At 41.6% G+C, this 26,776-nt stretch overlaps 1 protein-coding gene across 2 annotated transcripts; it reads right to left on the reverse strand.

Moving 5' to 3' along the window:
• Window positions 1-26,776, reverse strand: UBE2G1 (ubiquitin conjugating enzyme E2 G1). Of its 2 annotated transcripts, none has more exons than XM_072136146.1 (6): window positions 26,445-26,776; window positions 6,412-6,514; window positions 3,638-3,735; window positions 2,370-2,548; window positions 1,746-1,868; window positions 1-1,247 (listed from the first exon to the last, which is right to left on the reverse strand). In XM_072136146.1, exons 1-5 carry the CDS (start codon window positions 26,755-26,757, stop codon window positions 1,782-1,784), a joined length of 780 nt encoding a protein of 259 aa, XP_071992247.1. In that variant the 5' UTR covers window positions 26,758-26,776; the 3' UTR covers window positions 1-1,247; window positions 1,746-1,781. The 2 variants fall into 2 exon arrangements, with proteins under 2 accessions (XP_071992247.1, XP_071992248.1); XM_072136147.1 differs by lacking the exon at window positions 26,445-26,776 and adding an exon at window positions 26,155-26,227.

A 26,776-nucleotide genomic window follows, 5' to 3' on the forward strand; every position in this document is an offset into this window, starting at 1 on the left:
TATTGGAAAAAAAATTATATTTTGGAAGAACGCACTACAGTAGGTGACAGAATTCCAAAATCAAATTACATGAAAATATACATCGCAATTTTCTCTTTGTACAATGGGTGCGGAAAAACTGCTGAGAAGTAGAAAGGATGATAGGAGAAAGTGGAAAAGTCACATTGGGGAGGGGGAGGGAGAGGGAGAGAAAATGCAACATTATGTCAAACCCTGAAGATAATTTAATAGACTGACACATATGCATGCTTTCCATCTTTCAAGTTCAAGACCAGGCAGTTAAGGACTAGCATTGTAAAGAAAATGCAAATTACCAGTTCACTGATTGTTTAAGTAAAAGCAGCAGGGATTTAAGGCTCTATGAGCAAACTTTTTAGTACAGCAGCATGTGTTTACATTGACTCAGTAGAACCAGGGGATTCACAAAACATTTTGTTGGGACATAAGGCACTTCAGAAGTTTAGTTCCCACATTCCCCTTAGGGGTTAAATATGAATCATCACAAAATGGGTAACCAAACTCCTGCAGTGACTACATGTATTGGAAAAGAATATATAGTCATACGATTGTGAGGCCAGAAGACAATAATGTGGAAACATTTGGGAGTGGAGGAGGGGTATTCTAAAATCCTGCTGCACAGAAATATTAAAACCATTACTTACAGCGTAACCAACCAATACCAATAAAGGGCTTTTCTGCATAGAAAGAACTTTCAATTTTGATACCAAATGGAAGATATATTTGTAAGACTTCATTAGCACTTGTTGAGAGGAAAACGGGGGACCCTGCACTGTTCAAAAACTGTCCAACTTCCTCTAGAAGTGGGGAAAATGGGTAAAGGAGAAAAGGAATTTGGAGAACAGGCTGAAAAGCAAGACTGGCAAGCTTCACGTACAAACACTCTTCCTTAATTTCTTGCTGTGTTTGCATCCTTTCACGTAGAAAGCATTATTTGGTACAATGTGTATTTAAGGATGTACATGAACATTATATATATTATCGGGATCATGTTGTGCTATGTACACGTCTGTACAATTCTTCCTGAAGTTTAAAGCAGTTCTTTAGATTTTTGAAATGCGAAAATCACCTAAGTTGGCACTTTTTAGGCTCTTGTCAGCATTGATAACTGGCATGTTTTATTGCAACCCCGGTGCCAGCCAGTGTTTGCCAACTAATTACAACAAAAAGTCCAGCAAAAAGGTGGGTAGAGTGCAGGAAAAACAGTGCCTTGTTTCTCAAATGGAGACCTATAAGGGATAAGGAGAAAAAACAGTTTAATTTTTTCATATTCAAAACTATAATACATTTGTTAAGTAAAAACATAGAAGATATATTAGAGAAATGTAAGACCTTATCAATGATTCATATAGATTCCTTAATCAGCAAGTGTTAAAAGGATTTGGCCAAGAACAAGCCCTTTGTACTAGCCAACTATTCTGCTCCTTGTAAATACAAACCAGTCAGTCCTTCATTTGTATACTTTCACTTTCTATACTTACATCAGTGAAGAACTGACTGGTGTGTCTGTTCCATACTACAACATTTTAAAACGTATCTTATAGACAGACACATCAATGCATTACATGGGGGGGGGGGGATATATTTTTCTGAGCTTCCAGTCTTGAATCCCGTTAAACAATACAGTAAAGTTAAACTTATAGCTCTATTAAAAGGGTGCCACATATACTAAGTAATAAAGCTCTACTACACAAATACTGCATATTGGACAGTGAATAAAAACATACCCTGAAATTGTGAAGCTACTAGCTGCTGTATAAATGTCACTCAAAAGCAGTCTCTTGGCTTTTTCTTACACAGCGGGCAACTTTCCTCTTGAACTCTCCATTTCGATCTTCCCTCCACTCTTTCTATGATAGATAAAAAGAAAATATTTAGCTTATAGAAATACGAAAAAAAAAAAAAAAAGGATTGCATGCAACACACATAAGCACAAATCTTTCCAATATACTTCATGCTACAAATATAAACTGTTGTGGTGACCTGCTGGTACCTGCGATTTTACCTTACGTGGTTTTCTAGGTGTTTGTTCAGGTTCTGTATAAGGTTGACTATGAAAGGTAAATTGAATTTACCGCTCAAGAAAGCTGTTCAAATCAAATCACAAATTGACTAAAGAGATTTTGCAGAAACCTTTGGCAACTTATCTAGTGCAAGAACAAGTGATAGAGTAATCTGAAATTTAACCCCCCTGGTATTGTGCACTCCAAAATAGTAATGTGTATAACCACTTTTACTCAGAACATCTCCAACAGGTCATCCAATAACCGGGACTGAGCGGATTGGATTTAATGAAAACATTAGAAAATTACAAAGATTACCCCACAACATAATATAAAACGTGAACATACTGCTGCATCTACATTGGCTGGGGAGTCTCCATTGGGGTCTGCTAGCATAGAAATGACACTGATCATTATAGTTTCCACCGTATGGATAGGAAGCCAACGCTCTTCTGGTTTTTCATAGCCATATTTATCCTCTCCAGGCTCATGAAGAATAGAAATGCACACATCACCATTCTTGTCAACTGGAAAGAGAGGAAATAAAAATTAGGTTATACCAAAAGTATGGTTCTTTATTATAATTTTTTTGTATGTTATATTAAATTATCAGAATCTAAGCTTTCAGATCAAACCAGGCTTCTGGGTCTGTGAGCTAATTAATATAACTCCAAACAGACTGAAAACTGATGGAAAGAGTCAGTTTTTCACTGAACACATTTCTGCCACACTCTAGTCTAAGACTTCTTCCTTAACATAAGCACATTATTTTACTTTGGGAGATTCCACATTGGATTTATCTCCTTTTATCACCAAAACAGCAATACATTTAAACAAATAAGAAGTGGTGATCCATGAGTGGTTATATTGACTTTGTATGTTTTAATTGTAGCCCTATGGTTAGATCATCATTACTCAAGTAAAAGATAAAAGGGTATGGCTCTAAATTGATATTCACAGTATTAAAGGGAACCTGCCATCAGTAATTAGCCTATTAAACCACTACCAATATGTTGTCAAACAGCGTAACGCCATCTAGTTTTTGTTTCTTTCATGGTCCAGTGTGGTGGCATTATCCAGAAAATCAACTTTCAACTTGAAATGTAAATTGGTTGTAAAGGAGGCGGAGAGTTTAACACTGAAGTCAAGGTGGGGGGCTCTGAATGCGTCCACCTCTGATTGATATCATGCATTTGACTTCAGGAGATCTGGTTAGTGAGCATGACTTCAGTGTTAAAATCTCTGCCTCCTTGACTTTATACAACCAGTTTACATTTCACTTCAAAGAAGATTTTCTGGATGATGCCACCACAATGGGTCATGAAGGAAAAACAATCTAGAAGGTTTTCAGCTGCTTGGCAACATATTGATAGTGTTTTACTAGGTCAATTTCTGCTGACAGGTTCCCTTTAAGAGTTACAACATTAACCCTGGATTTGGCTTGACATGAATTATTTCCTCCCGATGTTCAGAATATGTGCAATGTAGTTGTGCAAGAATTTGGAATATAGTTTAATTTTAAGTGTGTTAGATTTTTTTTTTTTATAAAGATTTTATTTTTAAAATGTAGACAATGAATTGTAGAAGGAAAAATAATTGAGGCAATTGCTACTTACCATTCGGGTGCCAAATTTCAGTTATGAATTTCATTTTAGGCGGCCTTAGGGGATAATCCCTTGGAAAAGTAAGATGTGCTTTAAAAACACCACCCTCACTAAGGAGCAAAAAGAAAATGCGTACATTATGGAGTATTCTCTCCAAAAGATGATAGAAAATAGGGAACAAAACAAAAATAAATAATAACTGTGCTTTTGGCCTTTTGCATCTACGGCAGTTCATCATGCAATGGATCAGTGACAAAATATGCAACAGTCACTAAAAAGAGAGCAGAATACAATACCAGTCCAAGATGTGGAGTGTCAAAAATAATATTTATACAAAAATTGACAAATAGAATTTTATGTGAGTAATCACTTAAGACAAACCAGGGTCATCATAACTCAATCTCATTAGGTTACACTGTTAAACACTAGAAGATTGGAAGGGACCAGTCATATCCTAGTTAACTTAAGCTTTCCTTTGTAGAAGTGCTTTTCATCATAAAACAACCTTTAAAGTTTTTTAAAAAAGTTTTCAGGTGGTTGGTTTCCTTTAACCCCTTAACACTGAAGCCACTTTTCACCTACCTGACACGGCCCATTTTTTCAAATCTGCCCTGTGTCACTACAAGTGGTTATAACTTTGGAACGCTTTAACATATCCAAGTGATTTTAAAATTGTTTTCTCGTGACACTTTGCACTTCAGGTTAGTTGAAAAATTTTGGTGGAATGTTTTGCATTTATTTATGAGAAAATCAGATATTTGGTGAATATTTGGAAAAATTCTTGATTTTCGAACTTCAAAATGTTCTACTTTTTTCATACATAGTCATAACCGCAAAAAAACGTAATAACTAACATTCACTAAATGTCTAATTTATGTGGACATGGTTTTTTTATGCATACTGTTATTTTTGTAGGATGTTATGGGCCTTTGAACGTTAGGTGCGATTTTTCACATTTTCATAAAAAACGCAAAATCCTGCTATTGAGGGACCTGCTCAGGTTTCAAATCACTTTGAGAGGCCTAAATAAAAGAAAACCCCATAAATTATTCCATTATAGAAACTACACCCCTCAACGTACATAAAACAACTTTTATGAAGTTTGTTAACCCTTTAATTGTTATACAGGGGTTAAAACAAAATCGGATGCAATTTTGAAAGTAAATTTTTTTTGGCTAAATTAATGTGTTTTTCAAAAAAATGTACAAATTCTCAGTGGATAAAATACCAGAACGCTCCACAAAATTTGATACCCAATCTCTTCCGTGTATAATAATACCCCATGTGGTGGTAACGTGCTGTATGGGCACACGCCAGGGCATCGAGGGGGAGCTGCGCCATTCAGAGCAGATTATGCATTGTCACTTTTTATTGGCTATACAATCTATTTTTTTGGCAATTTGGACATATAAGGGCTTATTTTCTGCGTGCGACATGAGATGCACTTTACAAATACTTCATTTTAGTGGGTCATTAGCTTATTGATGAGATTTTATTAACTCTTGAATGTATGGGTGAAAAGAAAATTGTCAATTTTGGTTTACTTTCTTTTTGTATTTTTTGGGGGTCGTACACCGTACACTAAAAATACTATATTATCTTTATTCTATAGGTCACTACGACTATGGTGATACCTCATTTATATAGTTTTTCATTTATTTTTACAATTTTACTGGATAAAAACTAATATAGAGGAAATCTCATTTGTTTTTGCATTGCCATCTTTTCAGAGACGCAACTTAAATATTTTTTGGTTGACAAAGCTAGTTTAGGGCTTATTTTTTACGCGTTAAGTTGTTCTCTTCACTGGTACCATTTTTGCGCACATAACTTTTTTTGATCACTTTTTAGAACATTTTTGTGTAGAGATTTTATGAAAAATTTACATTTTTGGTGTGTTTTTCGGGTTTTGTTTTTACGGCATTCACCGAGCGGGTCCAATAATGTTTCTGAGTTATTGTACAGATTGTTACGGACGCGGCGATACCAAATTTTTTGGCGATTTGGTGTTTTTTCCCCTTTATTGCATGTGTATAGGGAATATTTGTGTTTAGGGGACTTATATTTATTAAAAAATAAATTTTAACATTTTTTATTAACTTTTACCGGTTAGCTTGAACCAGTGATCCACTGATCACTTGTTCAAGCTCTTCTTCGAATTACACAGTGTAATACATACATTACTGTGTAATGTAACACACTCAGAAGGCAGGGACCCGGCACACAGAGGAGGATCGCGCAGCCCCGGGCACCGGCAGTCCCGGGGCTGCGATCGGAGCAGCGAACCCCCCCGGTAAGAGCTGCGGAGGAGGGGGAGGAAGAGATCGGGGGTGTGTGTGTCAGATTCTTCTAAAATGCCCCTTGCACGCCGCGGTCAGCGCGACCGCGTTGTGTCAGGGGTTAACACCCGCGATCAGAGAAATATAGGCAACACCTGCAGCTTCTGGAGCCGGCTCAGTTCAGGAGCCGGTGCCAGAAGCATGACGTAATAGTACTGCATTTTGCGGGAACGCACCTCCCGCGATGCAGTAGTATTACGTCAAATGTCAGGAAGGGGTTAAAAGCTTGACTGCAGTGAAATCTTTATTTCAATGTACCAAGAGCATGACTGCTGGTCTGATGTACCCCTGTATACCCATTTTACTCCTCAGTGCTCCCCGTCTGCAAGAGGGTGCACTAGAACTGGAAAAAAGTTAAATCGATCCATTATAAAGTATTCTATTTATTGATGTATTTGGTTATTTTGTCAGAATAGAAAATACAAATATAAGCATCAAAATACTTACTATAATGTATCTGGAGGGCCAATAATAAGAACTTCCCATCGGTATAGGTCATTGTCATCTATTAAACCTGCTGAAAAACCTTCTACAGGATTTTTATTTAGTTCTGCAAAACAAAAATTACAAAAAGACTTACAATTACAGAATTTTACACAACAGTTAACTTCTGTATCTTGCCGCCTAAGGCCTTACGCACACAAGCTAGCAGACTGTGTATTCCTATTCCCTCCTAGATTTGTGGCCTGGTTGCTCAACTACTATGGAGATGGGAGGGGTGATTGACTCCACCTGGACAAAAACTTCCCCCCGTTTTTGTGGCCCATTTCTGCACACGGGAGTGTATTTAAAGTGCTCTACCGAAATATTGTGTATAACAATATTCACTTTGCATATAGGTGCGGCTGTACAAGGCAAAATAAGTATTAGTACGTACATATATGCAGATACTCGCCATTAGATAAGCTACCCATCGATCACCCAACACAATCCATTCCATTCATAAGCTCACAAGAGCTCAATCATTACTATAAGATGTGATGCTAAGGTTTAAGATTTTAAATTAATTCAGAGAGGAAATCAGTTCATATTCTTAGTTACAAAAGAATTGAAAATGTTGCCACTTTATCTCCATGACTGATTGGAATCTGGAAAATCATATGGAATTATGTTTAACACTTGATGAACTTTCCCCTTCGGGATTCTTGTAATGGCAGAGCGCACAGCTTCCGTTTACCAGTAACTAAATCTCTGATGCAATTATATACATTCTGCATGGAAGAAGGTTAACAGGTGCATTAAGTACTGTACGTCAAGCCTGAGGTGAAATACGATCATCTCCCATTTATATTTGTAGACCATCTGGAGTATTGGATGGCATCAGATGCTGACTTACAAGTAAATGTGGACACCAGTATCAAGTTTATAGGACAAATAATATACATTATAAGCCCTAAAATCATTGATGTTGGATAGAATCGTTTGTGTTAACCCCTTAACGCCGCAGCCCTTTTTAGTTTTCATTTTTCACTCCCCACTTTCAAAAATCTATAACTTTTTTATTTTTCCATGTACAGAGCTAGGTTATGGCTTATTTTCTGTGTAACAAATTACACTTCAAAATGGTGGTATTTAATATTCCATGCCGTGTACTGGGAAGCGGGGGAAAAAAAAAAAAATCCATATGCAATGAAATTGGTAAAAAAAAAAAAAAAAAAAAAAAAAAAAAAAAACGCATTTGTGCCGTATTCTTGTGGGCTTGGATTTTACGGATTTCACTGTATGCCCCAAATGACATGTCTCCTTTATTCTTTGGGTCGGTACGATTACGGGGATACCATATCTGTATAGGTTTTATAACGTTTTCATACATTTAAAAAAAAATGAAAACCTCCTGTACAAGAAAAATGTTTTTTTTTTGGGGGGGGGGGGGGGGAATTTTGCCGTCTTCTGGCGCTAATAACTTTTTTATACTTTGGTGTACGGAGCTTTGGGAGGTGTCTTTTCTTGCGTCTTTTGATGACGTTTACAATGTTATCATTTTTAGGACTGTACGACCTTTTGATCACTTTTTATAGAATTTTTAATTTTTTTTTTAAAATTGCAAAAAAGTGGCATTTTGACAAATTTTCCGTTATGGGATTAAACGCAGTGAAAAACATTTATTATATTTTGATGGATCGGGCATTTTCGTACGCGGCGATACCTAATGTGTTTATGATTTTTACTGTTTATTTATATTTATATCAGTTCTAGAGACAGGGGGATGATTTGAGTTTTTAGGGTTTTTTATTTTTTTTTTTTTACTATTTTTAAGACTTCCTAGGGTACCCTAGGTTTTCTGTACGATCCTATCATATACTGCCATACTGTATATGGGGATTTTACGCCTCATAGGTTAACCCAAAGTAGCCTCGGGTCTTCGGAAGACCTGAGGCTACCATGGCGACGTATCGCCATGCGCTACCTCCTTTTTGAAGCTGCCGGCAGCGATCAGCAATATGCAGCAAAGACTTACCGGCTATGGAGAGGGTTCAGCCCGTGAGCTCTCTCCATGTACCCGCACCCAGCATGTGACGTAGTATTACTAAGGTATTAAAGGAAACTTCCCATTTCAAATGGTAGGTGTAAGCTGTAAGTACCGAGCTGGTGCCGGGGCTTACTTTCGTTAGTGTTATTTAACCGCTGTATCACGGTTTTAACACTTTTTAAAGTTTATAGCTATAGCTGCTTCGGCACGACATAGGAAGTGCCAGAGACGTTGCGTGTGCACGGTCGCGCCGAAGCAGCTTCAGCTATAAACTTTAAAAAGTGTTAAAACCGCGATACAGCAGTTAATAACACTAACGAAAGTAAGCACCGGCACCAGCTCACCCTGAGCTGGTGCTCAGTATTTAAAGCTTACCCCTACCATTTAAACTGGTAGGTTTCCTTTAAAGTCTAAGAAAGGCTTCCCGACAAAATTTTGCCCTAGACAATCCATGTAGAAGTTTAACCTCCACCAAAAATTGTTATTATAGTTCGTCTCTAGTAATAATAGCTATGTTGCACTGTGTTCTCACTCATCTACATGGTGGTCGTTGAAATTTTTAATCTAAGAATTTGACCTTTGCAATTCAAAACCCAAAGCAATTACTTACATTGCTGTTGATTCTTAACCCACTAAGCAAACAACTTTCATCTGCTGATATTTATCGCAGCTTACGAATGGGATTTCTTCAAAAAGTATTTTGGATGAGTAATAATGTGCTGGTACAGGGGTTGTGACACTTCGCAAATCATTTATACTGTTTGTGTAATGAAAAGTTTATCAATTTTCCAATATACCTTCTCTACCAATTGCTAACATGCACCTGTGTGACACCACATGATTAGAGACCAGCCATTATGCATCGGAAGTAAACCATGAAGCTTCCTGTTGAATCACCATGAGGAATTGATACAAAACGTATATTGAAAATCTGCATAAATTTTCATTACACAGTGCATATCAATTACTTGCTGAGGCCTCATTGTGCATAATGCATCTGAATCATGGTACAATAAGACAAGTACATTGTACTATACTAATATTTAGTCACTTGGTAGACAGTATTGTGGCATAGCTATGGTAGACATTTAGTGTATAACTCGGAAACACATACACTAACCCAGAAAGCTGAAAACCCTATAAGACGGTGTAAACAAGACTAGACACTGGGAGTTTGACAGAACGCAGAACTGGATCCGAGGTTACAAAAACACATGAATTTTTTGCGTGTTACCTTGCTTTTGACTGGTTTGAATTGAAAATGTTGCTAACCCATTGTGAGCTACTGCCTGAAGAAGCAGGGGAGATCAGCACAAGCACTGCAGCTTACATTTTCCTTGGAAGACTGGGGCTCAGTGAATGTGCAGCAGTAAATAAGACTGAGGTTTCTGGATCTACAGATTCATGCAGCAGCTTGTCTCTATAGGCTTCTAACTGAATAAAACAACACTAATATGAAAACATGACTAAGCAGAAGGAACCCTCTGGCTGTATTCCGAAGATATGAGCGGTATCCAACTTTCCAAGTTTGTGTTAATAGTCACCAGCCAACAGAGGTCGCATTAACGCCTCACCACGCGTCATAGACGCGTGATGAGGCGCCATTACCCCCCAAAATAATTGCCATGCGTAAAGTTACGCTTGGCAATTATTCCTTGCAGCGCGCAGGCTGAGCGGCTCGGCGCGCGCTGCAAAAGAGGTAAATGTCGCGCGATCACAGCGCGCGCCGGACCGCTCAACGCGACACTTGACACAGTGATCTGTGTCAGCAGCGCTCCGGAGCGAGAGCGCAGGCCCCGCGATACCTGTGGACAGCGGGGCTGCTGCTCCCTGTCCTGCTCCATCTCTACCTGCCCGCAGATCCGGACGGGTGAGTGTGTGCAGTGTAGTGTAATGTTCTGTGTGTGCAGTGTAGTGTAGTGTTCTGTGTGTGCAGTGTAGTGTAGTGTTCTGTGTGTGTAGTGTAGTGTTCTGTGTGTGCAGTGTAGTGTAGTGTTCTGTGTGTGCAGTGTAGTGTAGTGTTCTGTGTGTGCAGTGTAGTGTAGTGTTCTGTGTGTGCAGTGTAGTGTAGTGTTCTGTGTGCGCAGTGTAGTGTAGTGTTCTGTGTGCGCAGTGTAGTGTAGTGTTCTGTGTGATTGTAGGGTAGTGTTCTGTGTGCGCAGTGTAGTGTAATGTTCTGTGTGTGCAGTGTAGTGTAATGTTCTGTGTGTGATTGTAGGTGTAGTGTTCTGTGTGTGCAGTGTAGTGTAGTGTTCTGTGTGTGCAGTGTAGTGTAGTGTTCTGTGTGTGCAGTGTAGTGTAGTGTTCTGTGTGTGCAGTGTAGTGTAGTGTTCTGTGTGTGCAGTGTGAGTGTAGTGTTCTGTGTGTGCAGTGTGAGTGTAATGTTCTGTGTGTGCAGTGTGAGTGTAATGTTCTGTGTGTGCAGTGTGAGTGTAATGTTCTGTGTGTGCAGTGTGAGTGTAATGTTCTGTGTGTGCAGTGTGAGTGTAATGTTCTGTGTGTGCAGTGTGAGTGTAATGTTCTGTGTGTGCAGTGTGAGTGTAATGTTCTGTGTGTGCAGTGTGAGTGTAATGTTCTGTGTGTGCAGTGTGAGTGTAATGTTCTGTGTGTGCAGTGTGAGTGTAATGTTCTGTGTGTGCAGTGTGAGTGTAATGTTCTGTGTGTGCAGTGTGAGTGTAATGTTCTGTGTGTGCAGTGTGAGTGTAATGTTCTGTGTGTGCAGTGTGAGTGTAATGTTCTGTGTGTGCAGTGTGAGTGTAATGTTCTGTGTGTGCAGTGTGAGTGTAATGTTCTGTGTGTGCAGTGTGAGTGTAATGTTCTGTGTGTGCTGTGTGAGTGTAATGTTCTGTGTGTGCTGTGTGCGCAGTGTGTGAGTGTAGTGTGTGCGCAGTGTGTGAGTGTAGTGTGTGCGCAGTGTGTGAGTGTAGTGTGTGCGCAGTGTGTGAGTGTAGTGTGTGCGCAGTGTGTGAGTGTAGTGTGTGCTGTGTGCGCAGTGTGTGAGTGTAGTGTGTGCTGTGTGTAGTGCTGTGTGCGCAGTGTGTGAGTGTAGTGTGTGCTGTGTGCGCAGTGTGTGAGTGTAGTGTGTGCTGTGTGCGCAGTGTGTGAGTGTAGTGTGTGCTGTGTGTAGTGCTGTGTGCGCAGTGTGTGAGTGTAGTGTGTGCTGTGTGCGCAGTGTGTGAGTGTAGTGTGTGCTGTGTGCGCAGTGTGTGAGTGTAGTGTGTGCTGTGTGCGCAGTGTGTGAGTGTAGTGTGTGCTGTGTGCGCAGTGTGTGAGTGTAGTGTGTGCTGTGTGCGCAGTGTGTGAGTGTAGTGTGTGCTGTGTGCGCAGTGTGTGAGTGTAGTGTGTGCTGTGTGCGCAGTGTGTGAGTGTAGTGTGTGCTGTGTGCGCAGTGTGTGAGTGTAGTGTGTGCTGTGTGTAGTGTGTGCTGTGTGCGCAGTGTGTGAGTGTAGTGTGTGCTGTGTGCGCAGTGTGTGAGTGTAGTGTGTGCTGTGTGTAGTGCTGTGTGTAGTGTGTGAGTGTAGTGTGTGCAGTGTGTGAGTGTAGTGTGTGCTGTGTGCGCAGTGTGTGAGTGTAGTGTGTGCTGTGTGCGCAGTGTGTGAGTGTAGTGTGTGCTGTGTGCGCAGTGTGTGAGTGTAGTGTGTGCTGTGTGCGCAGTGTGTGAGTGTAGTGTGTGCTGTGTGCGCAGTGTGTGAGTGTAGTGTGTGCTGTGTGCGCAGTGTGTGAGTGTAGTGTGTGCTGTGTGCGCAGTGTGTGAGTGTAGTGTGTGCTGTGTGCGCAGTGTGTGAGTGTAGTGTGTGCTGTGTGCGCAGTGTGTGAGTGTAGTGTGTGCTGTGTGCGCAGTGTGTGAGTGTAGTGTGTGCTGTGTGCGCAGTGTGTGAGTGTAGTGTGTGCTGTGTGCGCAGTGTGTGAGTGTAGTGTGTGCTGTGTGCGCAGTGTGTGAGTGTAGTGTGTGCTGTGTGCGCAGTGTGTGAGTGTAGTGTGTGCTGTGTGCGCAGTGTGTGAGTGTAGTGTGTGCTGTGTGTAGTGTGTGAGTGTAGTGTGTGTAGTGTGTGTGCTGTGTGCGCAGTGTGTGCGCAGTGTGTGAGTGTAGTGTGTGTAGTGTGTGTGCTGTGTGCGCAGTGTGTGAGTGTAGTGTGTGCTGTGTGCGCAGTGTGTGAGTGTAGTGTGTGCTGTGTGCGTGCTGTGTGCGCAGTGTGTGAGTGTAGTGTGTGCTGTGTGCGTGCTGTGTGCGCAGTGTGTGAGTGTAGTGTGTGCTGTGTGTAGTGCTGTGTGTAGTGTGTGAGTGTAGTGTGTGCAGTGTGTGAGTGTAGTGTGTGCTGTGTGCGCAGTGTGTGAGTGTAGTGTGTGCTGTGTGAGCAGTGTGTGAGTGTAGTGTGTGCTGTGTGCGCAGTGTGTGAGTGTAGTGTGTGCTGTGTGCGCAGTGTGTGAGTGTAGTGTGTGCTGTGTGCGCAGTGTGTGAGTGTAGTGTGTGCTGTGTGCGCAGTGTGTGAGTGTAGTGTGTGCTGTGTGCGCAGTGTGTGAGTGTAGTGTGTGCTGTGTGCGCAGTGTGTGAGTGTAGTGTGTGCTGTGTGCGCAGTGTGTGAGTGTAGTGTGTGCTGTGTGCGCAGTGTGTGAGTGTAGTGTGTGCTGTGTGCGCAGTGTGTGAGTGTAGTGTGTGCTGTGTGCGCAGTGTGTGAGTGTAGTGTGTGCTGTGTGCGCAGTGTGTGAGTGTAGTGTGTGCTGTGTGCGCAGTGTGTGAGTGTAGTGTGTGCTGTGTGCGCAGTGTGTGAGTGTAGTGTGTGCTGTGTGCGCAGTGTGTGAGTGTAGTGTGTGCTGTGTGTAGTGTGTGAGTGTAGTGTGTGTAGTGTGTGTGCTGTGTGCGCAGTGTGTGCGCAGTGTGTGAGTGTAGTGTGTGTAGTGTGTGTGCTGTGTGCGCAGTGTGTGAGTGTAGTGTGTGCTGTGTGCGCAGTGTGTGAGTGTAGTGTGTGCTGTGTGCGTGCTGTGTGCGCAGTGTGTGAGTGTAGTGTGTGCTGTGTGCGCAGTGTGTGAGTGTAGTGTGTGCTGTGTGCGCACTGTGTGTGTAGTGTGTGCTGTGTGCGCAGTGTGTGAGTGTAGTGTGTGTAGTGTGCGCAGTGTGTGAGTGTAGTGTGTGCTGTGTGCGCACTGTGTGTGTAGTGTGTGCTGTGTGCGCAGTGTGTGAGTGTAGTGTGTGCTGTGTGCGCAGTGTGTGAGTGTAGTGTGTGCTGTGTGCGCAGTGTGTGAGTGTAGTGTGTGCTGTGTGCGCAGTGTGTGAGTGTAGTGTGTGCTGTGTGCGCAGTGTGTGAGTGTAGTGTGTGCTGTGTGCGCAGTGTGTGAGTGTAGTGTGTGCTGTGTGCGCAGTGTGTGAGTGTAGTGTGTGCTGTGTGCGCAGTGTGTGAGTGTAGTGTGTGCTGTGTGCGCAGTGTGTGAGTGTAGTGTGTGCTGTGTGCGCAGTGTGTGAGTGTAGTGTGTGCTGTGTGCGCAGTGTGTGAGTGTAGTGTGTGCTGTGTGCGCAGTGTGTGAGTGTAGTGTGTGCTGTGTGCGCAGTGTGTGAGTGTAGTGTGTGCTGTGTGCGCAGTGTGTGAGTGTAGTGTGTGCTGTGTGCGCAGTGTGTGAGTGTAGTGTGTGCTGTGTGCGCAGTGTGTGAGTGTAGTGTGTGCTGTGTGCGCAGTGTGCTACCGAAATTTTCATACTCCTCCTCGGGTAAAAATACTCCTCAAAAATGGTGAGAGGAGTATTTTTACCCTTCTGGAAAAATGTTAGTGCGACCTCTGCCAGCCAACCATTTGACCTCATGGAAACACAACACTGATCTCAGGCAAGCCTGAAAATCAGGAAAGGGCTGTGGCTGCACATCATAACTAAACACCAGCACCATCCTTATTTGTGTTGTGTACTGCTAAATCAAATTTTTGTTAAGAGCATGGGAAAAGGTAATACTATATACATATGTATCTAAACATACCCACATCCCCTCCTCTTTGACTATGGCTCCAATAAAAAAAACAAAAATAAAATGTCCAGGGTAATTTTATTAATGGGGTCGGTCATAAGGGAAAATTCCCAGATAGCTTTTGTTAAACAGGAATTGCTTTCATCCATTAGAACATCATGGATCCCATCATTAATTAAATGTAAGGTTTCTCTACCCCTTGCCTTATCTGGGTTTGCAGCAGTACAATACAGCATATGTCATTCAATCTCTTGCTTTCAATTTATTGATAGAGTCCGCAGAGTCATCTAACGGACTTCAATAAAACTTAGCTACACAACTCAAGGTTGTGGTGGACAATGTATTTTTTTTTTTTAAATGGATAGTTACATAAGAAAAAAAAACAAAACAAAGCCCAAGTATGGCAGTTTTTTTTTTTCTTCCGTGTAATTTCATATCTGTAACTGTTATAGTTAGATAATCACTGCAGTCAGATAATGTGTATTGCATAATTTCAGAGAAAAGTAATGTACACTTTGTACTCCAACAGACTCAGGTTTACTGAGTTGTAGCAAAATATACAACCTTTCAGAATGCTAACTAAACACCAAAAGATCAAAAGATTGTGTCCGCTGGTAATATAGCAGGTACAGCAAGACTGATAGAAACAAGTTGGACTTCTATCTGTGAAATGCTGTATTTTTGTTAATAACAGTGAATTAGAGAATGTATTATTTTGTTGTGCCGAGTACATATAAGAAACGGGTCTTCGTGGGAATACCCCTTTATCTGTAAGCTGTGAGCCTAGAACAACATTTAAAGGGGCCCTTGACTTTAGTGTTGGCCCAATGCATGGCAGGAAGACCACAATGGACTAAATTTTATGCTATCTGCACACAACGTATGTCAAAATTTTTTATTTAGCTTATGCCCACTGTGCGTTTTTCCTACTTTATGGGAGACATGTATCACTGCTATTGCTTTCTTTTTTTGTGCAACTTTTTGTGAGACTTTTCACAGTCCGAGACTTTTTAGGTGCAGAATCAAGCAGCTTCCAAAGTTATCTGCATCAAGGATTTAGTACAGTGTCTGTTATTAGCTTTGTATAACAGGTGTTTGTTCAACTCGTGAGACTTTTTTGCTCTGAAAATTGTCCCCACCTCTTGCACCTAATAAGTCCCAAAACAGAGCAGACCCAGCGCTAGTATTTCAGAATAAAATGTTGCACAGTACAAAGTTGCAAAAGTGAGACTAAAAACAGGCAACTCATCACATGTATCACAAAGGGAAAGAACTTAAGATACATTGCAATCATTAAGCAGGCCAACCTTCAGAAACTTGAAAAAGTGACAGTCAAAAAACTATGATACATGTGCCCCCATAACCATTTTGCATTCATAAAATAGGAGACACATCCTATTCCTGAACATGTTCTTGTAAGGCTCAGACCTTTGGAAATTAACTGAAATCCATAGAAAATGGACTGCACTTAGCTGTGAAGTGTGTGCAGTCCGTTTTTGCCTTTTGTTGATAGGAAATATTATGTGACCCCATTACATTATTGTCAGTTCTCTCATTTTTGGGCTTATTCACACGGCCGGTCATAGGCCTGAGATCTGGTTGAATAATTTGAGGCCAGATCACGGCCTCCGTAGACTTTCATGTCTCCTGGTCACAATGCAGAAAGCACGTGTTGCCGTGACAAAGATAATGGACATGTCAAGTTACATAGATATTTTCCACAGAAATATAGGACAAGTGTTGCAAAGTGGCCAGCAATTCACAGTCCAGTCCCAATAAACTAGACATTATGAGGGACCTTCACAGAAAAAAGAAAAATAATGCAGGAGAGTTCACCATTTCTGTTTCCTGCCATACAAAATGTCTCAACTGCCAATCTGACTTTTTTAGCTTCCATTCTGCATTCTAGATTTTAAGAGAAAAAAAAAAGCCATTTTCTGTACTATAAATAGCACATCTTAGAACTATAACATCTGCAAGATTTCTCCAGTGCTTTAAATATTCTGAAGCAGTTTCCAGTATCTTGGGAGCCTTGCGTCACCTTTGTAGTCTAAGCTCATTTTACTTCCTGAGTAGATAGGATTTCCTACAGGAAAGAAAGCTTCCCAAGCAGAGAACCTCATTTCAGTTAATGCAAGATGTCAGCTTGCTGTTGTGCTGTAGTAAGTCGCCTGCTATTATATTTTTGCTGCATTCAAAAAGTGAGCATTAAATCTCATTATATATTCTATAGACATGAATGTGATTTTTAGCTGGTGAAAGTTTCCAATAGCCAAGAGCAGTGGTTGAAATAACATCTGTATTGAGACACAAGGAAGAAATTTCCTATAGACCTTAATTGCTATTATTTTACAGTAAGCCTAGGCTAAAATCTGTCAATTTTCACACTGTTCTTGCTTCTCCTTCGGTGGGCGGTCCTTGCGTGCTGACCGTGCACACACTGACGTCAGCAGTTTTCTGACATCACTTAGCGTGTGCAACAGACCTTGCGTGATGGTGGGGCACACACACACACACACTATAATATCAGTAAGTGGCTGACATCAGTCTGACAGGAAACAAGAAGACGACTTGCAGGGGGCTGGCAAGCCGGGGTAGAGGCTGTGACCGATGCATTTCCCACCCTAGAATTATAAACCAGGAAAACCTATTGACTCAAGTATAAGTGTTAAAATTAGGTACCTCAGGCTTATACCCGAGGGTATACAGTAGACACAGTGGGGGACATTTACTATGGAGTTTCTGCCAGTTTTGTGGCGCTCTCACCGCATGTGGCGCTCTCCAACCCATTTATTAGTTGTCGGCGCCAGAAAAAAAAAAAAAAGACATTCTGCCTGCTCCTACTCTTCTCCGAAAAGGGGCATGGCTTTGGCGCAGTGGAAACTCAGACACAATATATGTCGCAGCCATTTTTTGGGCGCTGTAAACTGGTGGAAAGTACCAGTGACAGGGTTGCTGTTGGACACATTACTGGTGCTCGGGACAGATTTTGGTCCCAGGGACAGAAAATGGCCTTGGCGCCAGAAATGTATCTGCACAGCAACACAATATTAAATGTGTATCTTCTTTCCGAGAGCAGGTCGGTAACAAAGCCAATGCAGACACCAACACTTTATGCAAATGTCCCCCAGTATTTTTATTATTAGGTCTCCTTGGATCAACCTAAATTCACAGTTAGGGAGGCATTTTTCCAAAAATAAAACATAGCTTTTATTTCTTGTAATTAAAAGACCAGGACAAGGAGGCCTAGAGGAGAGGCGGTTCTACCAAAGCTATAGACTGGGATATCTTTTGCATAGTCTCACTGCTCTTACAGAACGCTTTACCGCAGGCGGTTGTTACGGAGGACTCTATGTACGTGTGCAATAGAGGCCTGAATGCCTTTCTGGAAAGCAAAGAATATCACCGGTTGTGGGAAAAAAAAAAAACATTTGTTTCATTCTTAAAGATCGGTCTTGATGGACTTGCGTTTTTTTCAGCCTTCTATTCTATTACACTCAGAGTGTCCCTGATGGAGGTGGGTATTTGGATACTTTAGGGATACTATCACATCAGGGACCAGCATTATCTCACAGTCAAACATTTGCCATGTCGGCTAAGACACGCTCAGAGAGACATATACACCAGGGGAGTGTAATAATACTTTCAGCACAGTGATATAAAGGCAGCTAAGCCAACTGGCTCCTGTGCCAACTTGATTGTGGACCCTAATGTGGGCTGTTTTGCCTCTTTGTCAGAGTTACAATGCTTATCAAAATAGAGCCCTTTTCTATTACTTCAGTAGTTATGCCTCTAATAGCTGCCGCTGTCATTGACACAGTCTATAGGACCCAATGCATTTCATTCTTGCTAGAAAAACCATCAGGGGTAATTTAAATTAAGCAACTTTTGCTAGGGCAACTAGCATTAGGTCTGTGCAGTGTACATGTCGGGGTAGTATTGGACAGCCAATGTGCAGCAGTACCTCTGGGACGAGGGGCCACGTAGCAGTACATTGAAGAGCTCTCGCACATCTATGCTCCAAATCCAGTTACAATACAGGAAAATAAAATGCACAACACACAAAAGGTTACAATATGTTACACAGAGACCCAGGGACAATACCCAACACTAGCTGCAACTTTGTATGGTCAAAACTGGTGACCGATTCACTTTAACTGTGACCATATTAACAATTTAAAATCCTAAGCATCATAAAATTACTCCAAAAGTTTGTCCCCTCCCTTGGCAGAGATTCTTTAAAACATTAAAGGAGGGGTATTATTTTAAAGTTATGTTGAATTTTAAAAATACTGAATTATAAATGTGGAAGAGCAGCTTCCTAGAAAGCCATCATTGTCACAATTGATCCAATTCAAGCTAAGGCCATAGAGAAAGGCAGACAGAGGCAGGGCAATTATATTTCCCACTGTCACATACAAACATATACTAGAACATTGGCAAAGCATATTTCGGCAGTTCTAATGCAAAGCTACTGTGAAAGCGTACATTAATCTAGAAATTCAACACCATCCCGCAACAAGTCACAGTGCATAACACAACCCAGGCTACAGTACAAATATGCAGCCACGTCTCACTGTGCCTAGGTTATGCCTGCAAGTGCTTTCAGTTTATACAATCTTATCATATGATTACACAAAGGTGTTTTCAATGTATATACAAGGCTTCATCTATAGAAAAACCAGGAAGAATTTATACAATACAAGACTACATAAAGGAAACCAGGTTTCTTTCATGTCCCAGTAAGATGGCATCCATTAAATCAACTTTTGTAAATTGGTTGTATAAAGTCAGGGAAGTAGTGAGAGCTTGACTACAGCTTGGTCAATTTGCCGAAAGTGGTTAACCCCTTTAGGAAGCAAGGACCTGGCTAAAGTGCTAAACTCCACCTATGACTTTATACAATGAATTTACATCTCACTTCAAAGGATTTTCCACATGATGCCACCACACTGGGCCATGAAAAAAAAAACAAAAAAAACATGATATGGAAGGTCTGAAGCGGCTTCACAACATACTAGTAGTTTATTAGGGCAATTTCTGCTGAGAGGTCCTCAGAGTAAACGAGCAGGGGCTAGAGGAGGTACTGTATATACTTGAGCACAAGTTGAACCAAAGTATAAGCTGAGACACCTACTTTTGCCACAAATGACTGGAAAAAGCTACATTGTAGCTTTAGCTGGTGGGCAGAACACATGGACGTGTCTCTGCCCGCTTTGTTACAGATGAGGAGCTGAAGGAAGATGAGTACCGGAAGGAGACTATGGAAGTCTACATTTAAAAAAAATTTAAAAAACTAAAGACGCACAAAAATGAAATATTTGTAATCTCACAGAAAATAAGTCCTTAGAGCAGGGGTCAGGAACCATTTTGGCTGAGAGAGCCATAAGCACCACATATTTTAAAATATAATTCTGCGAGAGCCGTATAATGTGTTTAAAGGGCCGCTGACAGAACAATCGCTCCAGCAGTCATTAGTACAGCAAGGAGTGTTCCTCCCTGCTGTACTAAGCCACCACTTGACCATAACAATGGTAATTTAGCTGTGATTGGAAGCTGACATTCTTCCCACCTGATGCTGAGAGAGTGCCAGTCTTCAGGCATGCGCAGAAGAAAGAAGAGGCCAGAGTTTAAATTATCTATTTTACCATTGTTTCGGTCCAGTGGCTTAGTACAGCAGGGAAGAACACTCCTTGGCGTACTAATGACTGCTGGAGCAATTGTTCTGTCAGCGGCCCTTTAAAAGTGTCGGTCTTAAAGGACACCTGTCATCTGGTCTCTGTCACTATTTCTGTTACCACTACCATTTGGAGCAGCTCACAAGGATTTCATCCAAGCCTTCAACTAGTTATTTCATACATTAATCTTTATAAAATCATTTCTTTATTATGTAAATGAGACTGGTCACATAGAGGCAGTGATGTCACCCCTCCCCTCTCCCCCCCCCTGCTCATGTCCGTGTGTAATGTATAGTAAAGCGTTGCTGGTGTCTGTACTTTATCTGCCGACATGCTGCATCCTTCTAATACACAGACATCAGCTACACAAGTACCTGACATATTCTGCTATAACATGGCTGCCTGGAGCTGTTATATCTCTCACATACACAGACACAGGCTGCAGGGTGTGTGGCCACCAGCACCAGGAAGCACATCATTATACAGCCTCACACCATTATTCAGGCTGTCAGTCAAGCACTGGGGGTGTGGCTGTGCCTCCCACTCATGAATAAGCTGGACAGCTTGAATATGCTAATGACTCATTGGACATTTCACAGGTCATTTGCATACAGCTTTAGGACCACATTGCTTAGGTTTACAGGCATGTAGAGGGACAATGAAGGGATAGAAGCAATGCTCTCTAATGGCAGTTTATGAAAATATATTGAGTTTAGGGGGGTTATTTTGCCTGATGGGTTCTCTTTAAATAAGGTAAACCAAAAAAGTGGGTGCAGAGTCCCATAGGGAACTTGTAACTTCAATTTACTAGTCAACGATCAGCAGAAACGGGAGCTGCCACACCCCTCCCCAATACGCGCGCCAGCAGCCGCCGCTGCAGCACCCCTTCCCAATACGCGCACTAGCTGCTGTTGCAGCAGCACCCCTGCCCAATACACGCGCCAGCAGCCGCTGGAGACAGGTTATGGCAGAGTGTGAGGAGACACTGGGGGGAGGAAGGACTTATTTCTGGCTGGTTCTCAGTGGGGCTGCCGACTCCTTCTCCGAGTCCCTTCTCCTCTGTATGAGGCCAAGTCTCCCCCGCTGCTGACATCCAGCGCCGAAATTCGCTGCAGGCAGACAGTCTTCTCCCCTCTCTCCCACACAGAGGAAGCTGCTGCAAGGACGGAGAAGGAGGTACCCTCCCCCGAATTAACCCCGCGTACCCCTGCACTGCCGATTACATCCAGGGGCATAACTACAGCCAGGGGCACAACAGGGGCCTGGGACACACGCTGTAGTTATGCCATGGATAGGAGCCCTGATTGCGAGCTGGATGGGGCCATCAGAAGAGCCACATCTGGTTCACAAGCCATAGGTTCCCGACCCCTGCCTTATAGGTCCAAATTGCAAAAAAAAAATAAAAAAATAAGCATACTAAAAGTAACAATGCAAATCTGCTCTGAATGGCCTCCTTCCCTTCAATGCTATGATGTATACCCATACAGCAGTTTACCACCACATATTCGGTATTGGCATACTCGGGAGAAATTGGGAATCAGCATAATTCATATACAAATGGGTCCTTAATATTTTGTGAATCATAAAATCAAACTATTTAAGCTCCATTTTGTGGCTAATGGCATTAAGTTTTGTTATATTCGTTTTTTTAATAGCATCATGGGTTATCAGACATATCAGTCATATTCACGGAATACCCCTTTAAATAATTGACTATGCAATCAATCAATGCACAATGGTTTTATCTCATGAGCAGACCATGCCATACTCCATTTCCACTGCATGAGGTGTATACAGAGAATAATGGACCGTGTACTACACATCAAGATATAATATCAAGGAAAAAAAAAAAAAAAAAAAAAAAAAAAAAAGCCTTCTCCTACATTATGGTCCGGGTTTTGCTGCACAAGTTTACATTTTTTATTCACCAACACACGTTTGTCTTTCAAAGACTAAAGCAAGAAAATTACTAACCATCTCCTTTCATTAGTAGTTTATATTCTACATGCTTGGGACACTTCCATGCTTTAGGCCCGGATATGCTCGTCTTACCTAATACAGCAGTCTTAATAAATATCGACCACTGACTACACTTTTTAGGGGTTACCATCAGGCAGACTCCTTGTGTTAGTTCTATGACTGCCTTTGGAGCGCTGCTACCCATCACATTTATTAAAGTGGCTTTGGCCCTTTAATAAATATCTCAACAGTGTCTGGGAAACTTAAATAAATCACTACATGAGCATAAAAAAAAAAAAAAAAGACACCCCACACAATACACAAGTAATAAATCTGGCTTTACACAGTGTAGCAGTGATTCAACAACTATTTCTGAGTGACAGGAAAAGGCCATTGTGATTATTTTAGCCACTTTAGCCTTTTTCTTCAGAGGTTTTAAGCAAGACTTTTGGCATGTACATTCCCCAAAAAATAGCCATTACCTTAGGGGGTGGGGGGGCTTAGGGAATGTAAAATTTGAGATGCGTTTTAGTCCGACATGGAGTCTGATAGGCCATTACAGCTGATCTTCATATACACAGGCCTCTATTTTTTTGTGGCACACTAAAGGCCATCGAGCCCTCGGCTTTGACAGATCAGTGATTTGGAAAAGGCTTGTGACAGTCAACCTGGATATATTTTCTTCTCTCCAGACCCTATAAATCACTACAGAGCAGCACTCCAGCAGATTTCTCCTCTGTCTCCACACACCCTAGTTGTCACTCCAAGCTGCGGTGTCGTATTAAAAACGGTGCTCATTACCAAGGAGGTGTTATATGCTGTCATTTCACAAGAAAAGGGATTCCTCTTTCCACTCACATCATGAATCCGTGCAGAAGGAAATAAAAAGACATGTAGGAGACGGGAAAAATAAAAAAGTCTTACACGGCTTTGTATAAACACCTCACACACAATGTTCACATGAATACATATACGTGCAAATACGGTACATTACAATCCTGTTGATCACACACACCAAATACATACACTGAACTGCCATCTGTTTCTACACACTCACAATCTCAAGGACTGAAATGTCCCTCTAAGGTGCAAATACTGCACACGTTCCCACTGAACACAAGAAATAGAAATTGCTACAGTTACATCCAAAAAACGTTTAACCCCTTTGTGTCCAAGCCATTTTAGACCTTTAGGACCAGGCCTGATTTTTAAAATTTGCCCCGTGTCATTATAGGAGGTTATAACTTTGTGACGCTTTAACATATCCAGGGGATTTTGAGATTGTTTTCCCGTCACACATTGTACTTCAAAGTAATAGAAACATTTTGATGATTTTCTGCTTTTCAGGCAGATAGTCACAGCACCCAAGTAACTTTATAACTAACATTTCCGGAATGTCTGCTTTATATCAGCATAGGGTTTTATGCATCCTCTCTCTTTTCTAGGTTGTTAGGAGGTTCAAAATTGTGGGTGGAATTTCTAATTTTTATGAAAATCACCAAAACCCTTATTTAGAGGCACCTGCTCAGGACTAAGTGACTTTGAGAGGCCTAAATAACCGTGAAAAAACCCCATAAATCACGCCATTTTAGAAGCTACAAAGTTAAAGTTGATTTTTTTTTTTTTTTTTATAAGAAGCGTGTTAACCCTTTAGATGCTACACAGGGGTTAAAACAAAATGGAGGTATAATTTACATGCTGTAATTTTTTTAGACAATAGTTAGACAATATAGTAACTTTGGCCAAAAATTAAACCGTTACAAAGTATTAAATGACGAAAAACGCCACAAAGTTTGATACCCAATTTCTCCCAAGTATGAGGATGCCCCATATGTGTTGGTGACTGCTGTATGGGTGCAGGGCCGGGCATAGAAGGGAAGGAGCCCCATTCAGAGCAGATCTGCAAGGTCACATTTTACAGGCTATAAAATGTTTATTTTTTTTGTAATTTGGACATATGGGGGATTATTTTTTTTGTGGATGAGATCCACTTTTCAGGTACATCATTTACAGGGGGTTCAATAGCTAATCAGATTTTTTAAAAATCATTAATTCTAGTTTATGGGTTATTAGCATTTCCCCCCACACCCCTGACGTTCACCATACCATACAAATAATGTGTTATCTTTATTCCATGGGTCATCACGATTACAGCGATACCCCATTTATATGGCTTTTTTTTATAGGCAACTAGTTTTGCAGAATATAGAACTCATTTTGTGAGAAATTTGCTTGTTTTTTCATCACCAAGTAACAATGGGCAGAAAATTTATATATTTTTTGTTTACAGAGCTGGTTTACAGCTTATTTTTTGCGGGACAAGCTGTACTTTTTCTTGGTATAATGTTGGGGAAAATTTTACTTTTTGAACACTTTATGCGGTCAAAATGTGAAAATTTCATAATAATGAGGTTTTTTTTGTATTTTTTGGACGGGTTGTTACAGACGTTTTGATACCAATATGTTGTGTTTTTTTGGTGATTTTCACTTTTTTTATGTTTTATTTGATTACTGCATGGTACGGGACTTCAGGGGACTTTTATTCTTTTTTTAATAATTTTTTTTTTAATTTCACATTTTATTTTTAAACTTTTTTTTTACTGTTTTATTTTGTCCCAGGGTGGGACATGAACAAGTGATCATACAAAGCTAAACGATGAGGAGATCCTGCCAGAGGAGACACAAACCAGCATTTCAGTGTGCTTGGTTTACAATCCTTCATCATGGTGGTAGATGTCTTTTAAGTCATTTTATGATGATTTATTCTTGTAAACATTTGACGATTCAGTATCTATGAACTCTACACATGTTCATTTGTTACACTTAGGAGGCGTCAAGAAAATCATTTTTTTTGTTTGGGGCACATTTTTGCCATCAGTCAATTTATATACATTTAAAAAAAAAAATTTACACTTTGAATCAAAATTGTTAGCACTCTACCACAGAGAGTAGTACATACAGAGATTTTTGTATAAATAGGTTCTACAAAAAAAAAAAAAAAAAAAAAAAAAAAAAAAAAAAGATTATATAGCACCTTTTAAAGCCATGTGCTCTCTGACTAGGCACGCGTCTCCTGGGAGTGGCTATAGAGGAGCAGCCCCCCCATCCCACCCCCTTTGGGAAACCGCTCCTCCATGTGTCCTTTTCAATTATGTCCCACTAATGTCATCAGGCTGTGAGCTCTGTGACGGAGCAGGAGGGAGGAGCTGTACAGGAGCACAAAGATGGGCTGAGAGCTGAGTAGTCTTCAGCACAGACATGTTTTTTGAAATGTATCCAAACCAAAGCACAACCCCTGGGACTACACAGTGCCCAATGATGTAACAGAGCTCTCCATACAGCTGAATATCAAGCCTTTCAATCAGGAACAAGGAGGCAATGCAAGTAACACTTAATTTTCAGGACTCACATCAGTGTTTTTGTAACATTGGAGCCATGGAAAGGAACCATTTAGTGACAAGGGCAATGAATTTTAATCATAGTTTTTAATGAAGTATTTATTTTGGGTGGGGTAATTTGCATGACAGATTCTCTAAAAAATGTCGTTTCCCAAGCACTGTGAATATAAGATTAATACATATATTAATTCTGTCATTTATATAAAATCTATTAAATTTTTTTTAAGTAACATGTGACATATCAGATAGAACTAAGATGAGTGTTTTCTTATTTTCTCCTTGGACCAATGGAAAGAGGAGATGATTAAGAAGAATTTGGGAGATTGTGGACCCACATAACATCTTCTACATTGGCACTCTTGCTTATTTTTTCAGCCTTACTATTAGTAGTTCAGTATTAAATAGTAATATAATTATACACACACTATCATTTTGTAGCTACACTCGATCATACCAGTGTGTACCCTCCCCCCTGAGATCTGGTGGCAGCCCTGACGATCATGACACAGAACTGGCTCCTGTCGCTTTAAACCTCGCAGCACATGTAAGCTGCATTGTAAGGCCCCCAACGTGAGAGGTCAGTGCGCAGGCGCAGAGCGGCGGCCCGGGCCGTGTGTCACTGGCAGCCAGCTAGAGCCCTGGGCAACAGCAGCCAAGGGCTGAGAGAAGCTGACACAAAGGGGAGGGGGCGCACAAGACGCAGGAAGCCCGGCGTTACACAACAGCAAACTTTACCTGCCTCCCGTCCTGTCCGGCAGCAGCAGTGTGCGCCCTGTAGCCTGGGAATTCCCATGTATGACGCCACCAGGGCACTAGGAGAGCACCTGCATAATAACCTGGAGTGCCCGGCGCTCCCCAGCTACATCCTGCCGCTGCCTGCCTACTGCGCTCCCGCTACACAACACCCCCTCCCCCTCCCAGCACAGCCATCTGCCCCGCACACACACCGCTACACTCCGAGCGCTGCCCCCTTTATGTGCGGCTCCGCTCCTTCCCTCCTTACCCCGGGGAGGGGGGCACATTACCTGCGAGCTGCCTCCGCAGCAGGAGCGCAGACTGCGGCTCCGTCATGCTGTAGCGAGGTGGAGAGCGCTGCCTGGCCGGCGGTCTACAGGAACAAGCGACCTGGGAGCGGGCGGAGCAGCACAGCTGGCCCGAGCCGTCACCTCTCGTTCTCCCTCCCCGGCTCCTCACTCTGTCCCTCTCACTCTTAGCTATGGACTCAGTGCGCCTGCGCAGCTTTAACCCTTCCCCCATTGTGTGACCTACACATTGCGTGCTGCTGGGGAAGGGAAGCAAAGTGTCGCCATCTTGGGAAGGTCGCTTTACTATAGCCATTTTAGGAAGGTCAATTAAC

Source organism: Engystomops pustulosus, chromosome 2 (genome assembly GCF_040894005.1).
Source record: "Engystomops pustulosus chromosome 2, aEngPut4.maternal, whole genome shotgun sequence".
In the NCBI taxonomy this organism is placed as follows: domain Eukaryota; kingdom Metazoa; phylum Chordata; class Amphibia; order Anura; family Leptodactylidae; genus Engystomops; species Engystomops pustulosus.